We start from the raw sequence: 13,187 nt of genomic DNA, 5'->3' as shown, positions 1-13,187 counted from the left end.
TTACTGTAAGACACTCCTCCATTTGTACCGTAATAATAACTGCAACCAGAGAAACACATTCAAGGGTCAATCAGCTTTAATAGCTCTGCTCTCAACAGCTAATAATCAAAGCTCCATTTCTGTAGATTGCATGTTATGAAGTTATAAAAGTATTTCAAATTTTGAAAGAAAGAATATCAAGTTGGAATTAAATGTTTCAAACGGCATTAAATTCGGTGGGGTGGGGGGTGTTTAATGAGTTGGTTCAGTGGGCCATGGTGCCAGAGATGACAAATATCACACACTGAACACGCTGCCATCTTCCACACTGGTGTTAGCTAGCTATAATGTGTGAAGATGAGTCCTTGCATTCCAGAATTCATGATTTGCAGCAGCTGATTAACTGTGCAAATTTAGGAAGCAAGTTAATGCATCAGAACAGCATTATCCAGTTAATGGTTTATTAATGCACTGTGCTTTGGCTGTTGAAGTATTTAACATTTAAAAGGTTTTCAGTCCTTGTAGTATTTCAAACAGCAACTTCAATTCCTTGTTTCCTGTTTCCATTATACGTGTTGTTGAACAGACAATGCACAAGATTGGCTTTAAATGTTAATGTGGAGGATATAACTCTGATGTGAACGCTAACGCTGCAGGAATCTATGGAACAGATGGCTTCCAGAGTCTTAAAAAGTTTAGATGATATCTGGCAGAGGCAACTTTGGATGATTTCTGCAGGAGTTTGTGTGTCTGTAAAGACACCAGAGATGTACAAGTCTTATCGTGAGAGGCAGTAAAAAGGGTATTTACCTAAATGTTCAATCTCATTTCATACCCCGTACGAGCTGAAACTGTAATTATGCCAGATGAAAGCACATCCTTTTTTTTCTATTTTCAAACTAATTTGTGCAGATTATAGTTTCATTATGACCACAGGCTTTAATGACATTTACAGGACGTAGCAAGCGACAAAGCAAAAAGTGAGCTGTCGTGTTGTTTCAAGAGAAAATCAAAAGCTTTCAACTCATTCACTGCCTTAAAACAGACACATCTTTCAGAGGATCCATACAATAGTGCCGCATTTTCCTGACAGTATCTGGCAAACTAAGTAAATGCATACCAGCCAGGAGGCAGCAATCTAAATAACAGTTCAGAGATCAAGCAATAAAGCCAATGTCTCTGTCTAGCCTTTGCACTGTAGAAAAAACAGCTTAATCTTTCTCAAGTGAAGTTTACCTCTAACATAATATGGTACAGTGAGTAGAGAGGTAAGCCTTTGCTTATGAAGAAAAGGAGAGAAGCAGTTTTCATCACACCTAGTGATACACTTTTCTTCATGTCAAGTTTTTTTTTTCTTTGTGTGTCTCAGTGAAGATGTGCTGTTCTGTGTGTTCCTTTCAGTATCGCTACAAAGTACACAAATTAGCACATTTTACTGGAAAACTGGTAAACAAGAGCTCTTTTTTTTTAAGAAGCTCTATTTTAAAATCATCTACATCACACATTCATAAGCAATGTGTCAGAGAAGAAGCACTGAGAACAACCTCTGCAGGACAACAGGAATTGAATCCAGTATTATGTTTAAACGAGCTTTTGCCCAGGTCTGAACACCGAGGCAAAAGCTCGGTGTTCAGACAGCTCTACACACTGGAACTCACTATTTGCTCTGTATTTCCTTTCTGTATGAAAATCAGCAGAATCTCCACTTGCTTGGACTGTATTATTCATCACAGTGAAAAGTTAAAAAAGAATAAAATTAGTGCTCTGACACTGAAATAGAGTTTCTTCAAGTTACTGAAAAGACAAAAAGGAAACATTTCAGTGCTACTGAGTTTTTGGGAGATGAATTTCAGTGTATGTATGTGGGCAACATGAACAAGGTGAAATGGGAAAAATCACATCCAGAATTCTTCTACTACATATCATACATTTGAAAAAACAAAACAAAACAAATCAACATTTTATGTCATGATAAAAATTGAAAAAAGCAAATAATGTCGAAATGATTTGACAGCTTTCTTGCTGTCAACAAATTCCATCAAAAACACTAAAACCATCAGAGGGTTAGTCTGTCTTAGTTTAATTTGACTTTTACTGACCTTTAGCCCAACGCCCTCAATCAGGACACAGATATAAAATGATTATACTTATTATTTAATTTGGTTTAGTTTCAATTAGTTTCCAGATTGTGTTTTCTTGTTTCATTTTGGCTTTTAATCTTTAAAAATGGTTACATTTATGGAAACATTACATTTGGAAACATGTAAAATTGTTAGTTTGATTTTTTTTCAAAAGTCTACTTTATATTTTTATTTTATTTAACTACAATGTTTTTTTCATATAATTTTTGTTTTTAATTTAGTTTTAGTTAACTACAATAACCTTGGTTCAGATGAAGAATCCTAACAACATCGGTCAGTCTCTGTCCTTCCCCACAGCATCAAAGCTCAGGGTCAATCTCCTTGGTGACCATGCACCAAACTTTTTACCAAAAAATTCACGGCTGCCTGATGACACATCGTAATGGCTATAGGAACTGAACTGAAACAATAATATTTAGCTGAAGAATCATCTTAATTTCCATTTGTCCAAGATATTTGTCCAAGATTATTAAGTGATTGTCACGCAGTACATTTTGAATACGGTGAAAGAAATGTAGCTCAAAACAGTGATCCTAGATCATACTGCAAGACATCTCCACTGATGGCCACTTTCAGCATAGTGACAGCACTTCTAGTGAGTATGAAGTCAAAATGATGAATGGCGCCAGACCTTGGGAAAAAGAAAAGCCATACAGTTTAATGGAAATATTTGCAGGTAGGAGTAACATATTGTTAGTATTTGTTTGCACAATGAAAAAGAATAGTGTTTAGAAGAGTGTTTGTCACGTCTTTGAGCATACCTTTTCACTGCTATTAGAGGATGTTTGTCTGCAGTTTGTCTGACTTCTGTTACATTTTTGAGAGATCTGATCTCAATGACACAGCAGTAAGTTATCATTCCAATCACGTTGTTGTTGCCCTCTGCAAGAGAGGCACTGTGTGTGTTTGTTTGTGCGTATGTTTCATTGTAGCAATGTGTTTACCGCTTTCTGAAGAAAGTTGAGCGCAAAAGTGGGTCATGCTTGGGATAAGTGTTGCTATATTTGTCAAAGAAATCAAACCACAAAAACTTGCAGGGACAATTGTCCATCACGTCCACTACTGACAGTTTCTGTGTGACCCCATAATTGCCTTCCAGCCACAGATTTTGTGAACAATACAGAAGCCAGTGTTAGCGATTTGGTCCTTAACTTATTCTGCCCTCGCAGCAGGTTAGCGTGGAGGAAAAAATAGCAATTTCCAACATTTCCTGCTCTGTTATTGAATGAAGACACATGTTTTTAAGACTGTGGTGCTAAAGAAGTACTTGTGTGCCATAAAAAATATATATATTTTTTTAAACAACTGCAGCTCATTTGCTGTCATATTAAATAGAATATACAACTTAGCGGTTTAGAAGCTAAATTTGTCTTTCTTTTTTAAAGACCTGTGAGAAACAAATCACATTCTTGGAGAAGTGACAGTCTACTAGTCTCTCACTCTGGCCAACAAAAATGACGTTAAAGCATTGATTCCCCTGAGTGCCATTAAGGTGTCCCTCTGGAGCTGACATGGGTTTAAAATATCACCTGATATCGCCAACTCATAACCTTCTCACTGTTTCCAACCTGTCTGCCGTTAACTAGGCCTGTTAAAGCCACATAAGAGCCAAAACTCTACCACCTGAAAAGGTACAAATACTGTAGAAACCAGGCCATGAACTGTCAATCCCTTTCCTTTCACAGGGCAGAAAATAAGACCTGAACTGTGATAAAGCAGAGGTCAGGTCTACACTAATCTGGATCACCCTGAAACCTTTACCATGTGTTCTCCCTCATCAATAACTGAGTCTTTTAAGATAGATAGAAGGCCACAGTAGAAGTTAACACTGTGATTAGTTTATGCTAGCATGTTACACTTTGGTGTTATTTTGACCAGTTTCTTAACTCCCAGCTTTGGCTCATATGCAAAATGAATGAGCTCGAGGTGCAAGTCTTTGAGCAGGTCAGCGTCTGCATGCATCTCTAAATATGGGAGAGTTTCCCAGAAGGCCCGGACTCGTGGAGGGAGATTGATGCAACAACTGGAAAGCAAGAGATTTTCTGCAAAACTTGTCTGTTTTACTACTTCACCTCTGTAACCTCTGCTGTTGTAGTTGAAAAGAAATATATATATATATATGTTTTCCTTTCAGCAGCAACATCAATTATTTAAGTGTATAATGCACATCTCACGTATAAAAATATGAACAATAAAAACTTATGGCTCTGTTTACATTATAGTTTGTGCAATAACCAGTGCAAGCATAACAATGGCCCACCAAGGGTAAACTTTTTGTTAGCTAATCAGCTCATGGTGTGACTCTAAATGAATGGAACAGGAATTCTTGGCCTTGATTAGAGTTATCCATTGTCTTCTGGCTACATACAACACACTGAAACTTTGGGTGATGCCCAAGTCATTAGGGCACAGAAAGACGGGTTTCTAATTGGACCAAGGATATCTGAAATCGTGTTTGAGTTGATGTGCTCTTTTTTGTGTTAACGCTAGCACAGCAAGAGAAAATAGGAAAGGACAAAAAGAAATACTAAGCCCCTCTCTCATTTTAGCTAATTCGAAGTCACCTCCGGCCTTTTCTAGTTCTTGTAGTGAAGTTTTGCCACTGGTGTATATATTTGTTTCCTCTGCCAAATTACAGCACAAGTACAAAACACAAGTATTTTTAAATAGCCAAGGTTGCCCCTGACTGACTGAGTCCTAGATGAAGGCTGTCAAGCATGGGAAAGAAATCAGGGTGCCAAGCCCGGCATGCAGAGCAGTGGCACTCATGAAGGCACATCCGCCAGTCTGGTATAGAGCTACAGATTTGGGCATTGCATAGGGAGTACTTTAACTCTGTGATTAATGGGTAATGATGGGCTTTCAGCAGGCACAGCGGGACACTGCTGCATGGCTTTATTCCCTGGGCTGTAATATTCAGGCAGTCATTCAACAAATGCGGCTCATCAGGAGCTTAGTTCTTCATTACACAATGTACACTATATTTCTTTTCATGTCTGCCAGGGTTATCACATACAAGAAGATTTAATCTGCTGAAAAAGACAGTCAAAATATGTGACATAAAAGCTGTCTGTGGATTTAACAGCACAAACTGACTAACTAGAGTAAAACTTGGATTTAGCTTCTGGTGTCAGGAGCTGCAAATGAGGACTCCTTGTGCTTGTGTCATTTTCTTGAACAGATGTTTATATCACCTGCTGTGTGCCAGCAGTTTTCAGTCATGATTGTTCATTTTTCATTCAGAAATACAAAAACAAATCTAATACAAAACAACAATCCCCAGCTTTTTACCCCCCCCCCCCAAAAAAAAAACCCAAAAACAAAACAAAACATAAAACCCATAAAAAAAAGCTACCTTCCACTTTCAACACATAGCTCTACATGTTTAATTTAGCATGGTTTTACACTGGATGCCCTTCCTGACACTTCCCCAAAGGGGACTTGCATCTCCAGCTTGCCAAGCAAATGTGTTTTCCACTAGACCACAAGTTGTCACACCAGAAAGTAGCTAAAAAAAGAAAAGTTAATGCTTTGAAACACCTGCGTTACCACCCATGATGTGGAACGGCCGGACTCTAGCAGTTCATTTTGAGAATACCCACCAATGTTGGAGAGTTGTGAGTTGCCTGCTAAGACCTGGAATTGTTTAAAATCTCTCCAAGCTGATATGCAATGACATTTATTGGAAATGGTTGTAGATTTTACTTAACTAAATTTTATATTGCAGGTTATACAGCAGGGTACAAACTGCCGGTTACACTAAAAAAAAAAAATTTCCTGCAAATATCTAAAAGGATCTGCACCGTTTTTGAAACAAAAAAGAGATAAAACTTTGGACAGATGAAAACAAGATAAACTTGAATCAGAATGATGGAAAAAGAAAGATGTGGAAAAGGAAAGGAACAGCTTGAGCTGACGCATATCACATTATCTGTCAAACATGGTGAAGACGATGTGATGACATGAACATGTTCAGTAGATGGTGGCAGTAAACACTACTGGAACTGGGTTGCCAGTGTTTATTGACGATGTGACTTTTGGTGACTTTTGATAGAAGCAGGAGGATGAATGGTTAAGTGTAGAGGGCTCTCTCCTCAGATTCAGCCAAATGCTTCATAACCGGATACTTCACAGTGCAAAAGGATAATGACCCAGAGCATTCTGCAAAATATATACTTTTCAGTTATTAAAGGCAAAGACCTGAATACAGACAGCAATGGAAGGGCTGCAGTAAAGGCCTAGCAGAGCGCTGTATGTCAAGGTAACACAGATGATATCCATGTTCTATGATTTAGAAAGTTTGCTCGAATGATTTTCATCCAAGCAATAAATACAATCATTAGATGTAAACTTGCATTAGTTTGTCCAGTTAACTTGAGCCCCTGAAAATGAGAGTGCTGTGTATAAAAATAGCTGTTATTACATTTATTGTAATCATTATTATTTTTGTATATCACCGTGAATTGAAAAGTTTGCATTTGAATTGCATCTTGATTCTCTGATTGAAAAATCCCCCGTGGTACACAGATATAAAATTACAAAAATTATGTCATTGTCCAATAACTAATGGACATTACTTTTGTTACACGCCAGCCCAAGGAAAACCGGCGTGCAACGTAAGGAAAATTTAAAAAAAGGAAAATACCCCCACACTCCCTGCTCTCAAGAAAGACAAACCAAAAAGACAACTGCCCCGGATTTTGCAACAGCTAATCAGTTTATTAAGTCCCAAAAAGTAGCGGGCATCAGGGTGAGCATGGCCAAAACAACAAACAAAAACTCTAGAAATGAAATGCAGCTGGCTTACCTACACAGAAAACCCCAAAAGAAAATTACAGGTGTCTTACTTGCCTCCCTAACCAAAAACAGGAAAAAAGGTTTCCAAAGAAAAATGGCTTCTCACCCCTACAGCTACCGAGTAAAAAAAATATTGACAACTATTTACAACAAACTATTTACAACACAGCAAAAGCTTCCAGAATACAAATTCACATGCAGCCACATGCACAGTTCGTTGGGAACAGGAAGTAGGCGGGTGCGTGCCGGTTGAGAAGGGTCCTCATTTATAGCCGGCCTCTCCCAGTCCTCCACCAATGGTCAGCCTCCACCTGGAACTCACATAGCGGCAATAACACAGGACACAAACTATGCCCCCCTCTGGTGTGGCAGACAAAAAACACAGTACAAAAAATATCCATAACACTGAATCATAACACTTTATATATGAGAAGAAGCTAATAGTTCTGTAATATATCTCAGAACATTTAATGTGCTGCAAATGTGTGAAAAAGGAACAGAGTGAATAGTCTTCACAGATGTTACAGGATCATCTGCCTGTTGCTACTGTAAACACTCTGAGAACACTGCACATTCTGAGTAATTCCTCCACTTATATTTGAAAGAACTACACCATGCTTTCTAACACTGTCACATTGACTGAAGCACTCTTCTAGCTCCAGGGTGTTTTTTTTGTCTGAAAAACAATTTTTTTTTTTACCATTTTCCCACAATCTCACTGTCACCCTTTAGGTTCATTTGTCTACCCACCTGCTTGCAAACCTCTTTTTGATGCCCCGTAGATTTAAACTTAAACAAGCATATTATTTTCATCTAAAAGCTCTTTTGGTTGAGAAAATGAAATAGTCATTTAGTTATTTACCATTAAAAAAATAATCTAAGCATTCCTAAAAGCAGATCACGTAGTATTTGCATTTTAAATCAATTAAAGAATAAAGTCTGAGGCAAAGACACATAATGAGCAAGAGATTGTGTTTGACTTTTTTTTGTTGCATCTCTCTCCCCTCACCCCCAGTCAGTCATGGGAGATGGCCGCCCTGAGCCTGGTTCTGCCAGAGGTTTCTTCCTGTTAAAAGGGACTTTTTCCTTCCCACTGTCACCAAGTGTTTGCTCATAGAGGGTGTCTGATTGTTGGGATTTTCCCTGTATGACGATCTTTACCTTACAATATGGAGTGTCTTGAGGTGACTTTTGGTGTGCTTTGGTGCTATATAAATCAAACTGAATTGAGTCTAAGATTATCTGGCACTATTTTTTAAATTTTTTTTAAATTTGCTACTCAGTTGCAATTAGGAAACATTCGTGATTTGGGTTAAAAGTGATCATTTTCCAACATTAAACATAACTTAGTATGCTCATTTGAGTAATTCTGCCCAATTTCATGACACAGGTGCATGTTTACGGTGACCACTGTGTACATCGGCGTACCCTCGCCCTTACGTTGCTTGTCTGTATTTCATGGCATATAGTGTGATGATATCTGTGCTTCTTTATGTGCTATGGAATTTTTTGTGTTTTCTCCTCACGATGAATCACTTGTTGGAAGTCATCATGGACAGAAACCCTTTTTTTTCTCCTGACTTTGCCCCTATATGTTACATATTTCACTATCGATCCCTTTTTTTTGCTGCCTGTCTCCCCAATGTAAGTTTGTATATTGTATGTATTGCCTGTATGGTCGACTAGGTCTGTCATTTCAGCTGCAGGCAACTGCAACTGACAAATAAAGCTTATCCTTATCCTTATTTCACATGAGAGTTTAATTGTTAAAATAGAACTATATGTCATAACCTATAGGGAGCATAGACTTCTAGATTTAGATAAACAGACTGCCAGTGTAACTATCAAGCTACAATAGATACAAAGAGTAACTGAGTACAGGGAGAATCAACTGACCTGACTTTGTCCACAGGTAATACAATCTGCCTACTAGCACCTCTGAGCTCACTATGTTGTTAACTATTGGCAATCGACAGAGGCATTTCACATGAAAAAGAAATGTAAGTGAATTAACAAAAATCTGTAATCTCACACAGACACATTCTTTTTCTAAATTTTCCTCGGCTGCCTGTGGGTGGGAATAGGAACCCCTACATAAATTTGCTGTGCTTCAGTAGATAATTCCACACATGATCCTGATATTTATAAAGAAACAACAGACGGATAAATAAATGAAGTGGACAACACTGTGCATTTTAATTGTCTTTCTTTTCCCTACACTTAATATTCTGAGAGGCAGGAATTTTGTAGCCTGTAAACACCACCGCCTGTCTAAAAACAATTTAAATTCTCTTTCCCTCCCTTTTCTGCTGGCTGCTCTGCAACCTGTAATTTCAAATTACATGTTGTTTTACCCTTCAATTTTTTCGGGTTCTGGATCAGTGGATAGGCAGTGTTGTTTACAGTCTAATTTGAATAGGTGGAGGAGTGACCTGCATCCCAAAGCACCGTCCCCGGTGTGGAAAAGGCAAGCACTGTTGGAGCAGGCGTTGCATGCTGCTGCAGTCTCTGAGCAGATACCTCTGTTCTTGCCCTCCCTAGTTTGAGTTGACGCAGGTAACCCAGACAACCTGACAATGTAGACAAAGTGAAGGCAGGCAGGGGAATGGACCTTAATAAGGACAGGCCCCAGAGGAAAGAGCACTGGAGCAGCAGGGATGAGTTCGGAGAGTTGTGACGCAAATTTTTGTTATACAAACTTATCATTTAGAGAAGACTCCCTGAGCTACGGTATGTTCATGTGGCTAATATAATGGGCTCTACTTTGTGAACTGCTGTGTCAAATTGCCGCTTGAGGCTGTAAAAAATCTTTTCTCTGTTGTGACAAATAACAGCAGCCTTCTACAGACATTCCCCATGTCCTCCACTCACAAAGTTCCCTTTGAAAACCCTTTTCTCACCTCCAAAAAACTGGAAGTTTCTGTTGTCTGAGCGGAGGGGAACTTCGCAGTTCGATTGATGAGAATATCCTCGAATTTCATATCGGCAGCTCAGTTTAATAGGAGTCGCACGTGAACGCGGATGTGGGTCACTTTTAATGCCGTCCACCAACTGACTGGATACGTTTAAAGCCCATTAACTCTCCCGGTGTTGTAATTAGAGAACCCCTGCTCACGGATTGTGGACCATTCCTCCGTTCCTCCACATCCAGGCGAGGTGAGAGCGGCGCAGAGCACCAGACGGACCGGAGCGGGTTAGTGTGGGTACACGGAGGCGCGTCACACTCACGGACTCTGTACATCGCAACTCCAACACAAATGGATATTTACGTGGCTCTGTTATCCCTTTTCTTTTTTACCACACCAGGTAAGCACAAAGCCGGTGTTCACTCTTGTAGCATCTTATTGTAGCAGAAGCTTTTTTTCCTTTATATATATATAAATTTCTTTTTCTTTACGCTTCCCAGTTTGCACATTGAGGGCAAGGATTCCAGAATTGTGGCAGTGCCTTTAATTTTTCAGTATTATCTCATTTATTTTTATTTTCAATCACCTACAGTTTGCAGAGTTAGAAGACAGGTGATGGTCGTGGACACATACAGCGCTTTCCCCCCCTTTCTTTTAGTGGGCAGCCTTAGCAGCATCTTTCGTGAAAAATAAAAACTGCGTGACTTCTTCCACAACCAGCCATTTTAAGTGGATAAATGCAGAAAACAGTGACCGGGTCTGTGTTTAAAGTGAATCAACACTGTTGTTAAAACACTGTCAGCTTCACTTCTGTCAGCAGATTGTCCTCTCACCTCCAAATTCTCTTCCACAGCTTTGGCTTTCGGTTCAGATCAAGACTACCAGCTTGATATCATCAATGAACTTGACCTGGCAAATGCCACCTATGGAATTACCCAAGTGGCGGGTCTTCACAACAGCAGCAAAGCCTTCCTTTTCCGAGGTAATGCATGCACTCTGATGTTTTCTCCATCAGTCGCGCTGCTCAAGTTCAAGAAATGGCTTTGTCTTCTCTCTTTATGATTACGCGCACTCACTCGCGCACGCTCTTTGTTTATTAGTAAGTGTGAGGAAAGCCACACGGCGCCACACCTTTTGGTGTCACCGGATTAGCGGGGATGCTGAGAGAGAACGCTCCGGGGAGCCTCTCTCATAATTACTCCACTCTCATTTTGTCCCATGCAGCAGATGCTCAGACTCTTTCAGGCACGCTGATGCGCTTAGTCTGTGTTAGATATCTCCAGCACTTTGATTGCTCCCAGTGATATCCACTGCCTAATGCCAACAACTGGTGGTTAATGGAAACCAGGCTGCTTTCACTGTGAGGATCCTGAAGGACGCACAGCATGACTACAGCGTTTAAAGCCTAAAAGGAGAAAAATGCCAAACTCAAATGGCAGTATGATCAACCAGTTTAAATTAAATTTGAGCTTTGTTGTGGTTTGAGAGGGCTTACCGGTGTCACCAAATTGTTTTCCTATGCTTTGCTGGCTTGCTTCTCTGCACTACAAAAAAATAAAGACTGTTTGGCACAACTTGTACCGTCTTCCTGTAGTGCTGTCAGCTTTGCAGAGGCGGAATTGTTAGAGTTGTGGCACAGAGGAGAGAGTGTGATGCACAGCACTGATAGAAGAGAGAAAGAGAGTCAAGATTACTAAGAAAGTTACAGGAGGGTTTTTTTGGGTGATGAGTTGCTCTATATGTGTTTGCGTGCTTTGATTCCATCTTCTGCAAGAAAAGTTAACAGCTATAGAGTGGAAATCAGTCTTTGTTCATGTTTTACTTTCCCGATATTCAAAGAGGCTTCAAGTCTTGTGTGTGTGCGTGTGTGTGTGTGTGTGTGCGTGCACGGGTTTGTTGGAGGTAAACTAGTAAGGTTTTTTTTCTTGCATTACTATTCAAATTTAAAGATATGGGCACAAACACCAGCAGCTTGAATTCAAATTTGGTAGCTCTGGGTGTTGATACTCATATAAAGCAGAGTGGCAGTGTTTTGTGTGTATCTGTGTGTGTGCGTGTGTGCAAGTAGTTTTATTTTCTAGAGGGTTTGGCTGGATGAGCAACTGGCCCTGTATGAATGAGTGCAGAGCAGCTTGGCCAAGTCTTTCAAGTTGAAGCTATCCAAGATTCAGGGCTGGCGGGCATATGGGAACCTTACTTTTTACACGACCCACACAGGCCTACACCGCAATCCTACTCCAAGCTGTTCTCCCCACAGTTTCTAGGCTTCCAGGGTCGAGGTGCAGAAGCCAGATAGGAAAACAGGAGGTCGATCCAATGGGGAAAACTGGACCTGTGACTGCTGGAGAGGATGCTTGTGTTGAGACCTATATAACACTTTGCCTAAACTCCCACTACTTTCATGGCCCTGTAACCCAGATGGCTGCAGCCAAAGATGTAGCAATTACTGGGTCTCTTGTGAAATAAAAGAAAAAAAAAGTTGGTTCTTGAGCCACTGTAGCTGATTGGGTCAGTGATTATTCGAAATGACCTATTTACATTTTGAGCAATCATATTGTGCTCTGGTCTGAATCTATTTCATTTGTTAGATTGCATAAGTTGTAGACTAACGTGAAATTGAAATGTTGGGTAAATGGCTGGAAAACTGGGGCAAAGCAGCGTTCCAGTTAATGTGGATAATGCTGAGGGGAGTGTCTTTGGCTGGTACCAGTCTCAGCATCTTTCAGTTGGCAGTTGATTTAAAAACAAAAAACAAAACAGATGGTTTTCATGAGAAAATAGGTTTCAATATCACTTCTCTGTTATTATAATATTAACGTACCACCACACACTGAAATCCAGTTTCTGAGAGGCAAGCAGGTGCAGCCACTGCTAAAAGGTTCTTAGTTGAATTTGAGACTTGATGCTGTGATGAAAAGAAACACAGATGCTAATAATGCTCTCCACTGTGCGCTGAGAGCAGGGAACAAAACTCAACTAATTTCTAAGATCTCTGCATATTTTCTTTTTTTTAATTTTGCACCTTTTATGAACAGGACTGTTTACATTGCTGGAATGTCTCTGATGTATTGAATAAAGTTAGTTTGCCCAGACAAGTGTTGACCTAGTTTCTCATCCTACATTGGAACCCAGATTGTCAGCCTCATTACTCAGACCCCCCTCTGTCCCAGTGTTGGTTTACATTTAAAGTAATGGTGATTATTAGTTTGTATTCTTGTATTCCCTGTGGGTATAGTTTGCCTCTGTTGGTTTGTCACTTTTGTCTAGACTGAAATATCTCATCGCATAAGACCATCCCTGTGAGTCTGATAGAAGTGCACTCAGAGCTTGAAAATACAGTATGAATGTTCTGTAAAACACCTGA

The 13,187-nt window shown here is 39.7% G+C and overlaps 1 protein-coding gene across 1 annotated transcript in view; it reads left to right on the top strand.

Moving 5' to 3' along the window:
* Positions 1-9,979: 9,979 nt before the first annotated feature.
* LOC146394112 (protein kinase C-binding protein NELL1-like) overlaps positions 9,980-13,187 on the top strand; it is a 292,613-nt gene continuing 289,405 nt past the window's right edge. The window contains exons 1-2 of the mRNA XM_084952387.1: positions 9,980-10,223; positions 10,677-10,805. Coding sequence (XP_084808513.1) covers positions 10,175-10,223; positions 10,677-10,805 — 178 coding nt within the window. The 5' untranslated portion in view covers positions 9,980-10,174. The remainder of the gene's footprint in view (positions 10,224-10,676; positions 10,806-13,187) is intronic.

Source organism: Perissodus microlepis, chromosome 1 (genome assembly GCF_051167445.1).
Source record: "Perissodus microlepis isolate ML-2025 ecotype Zambia chromosome 1, ASM5116744v1, whole genome shotgun sequence".
NCBI lineage: Eukaryota > Metazoa > Chordata > Actinopteri > Cichliformes > Cichlidae > Perissodus > Perissodus microlepis.
The sequence above is the reverse complement of the archived record's forward strand: the minus strand, read 5'-3'. Positions and strand labels throughout refer to the sequence as shown.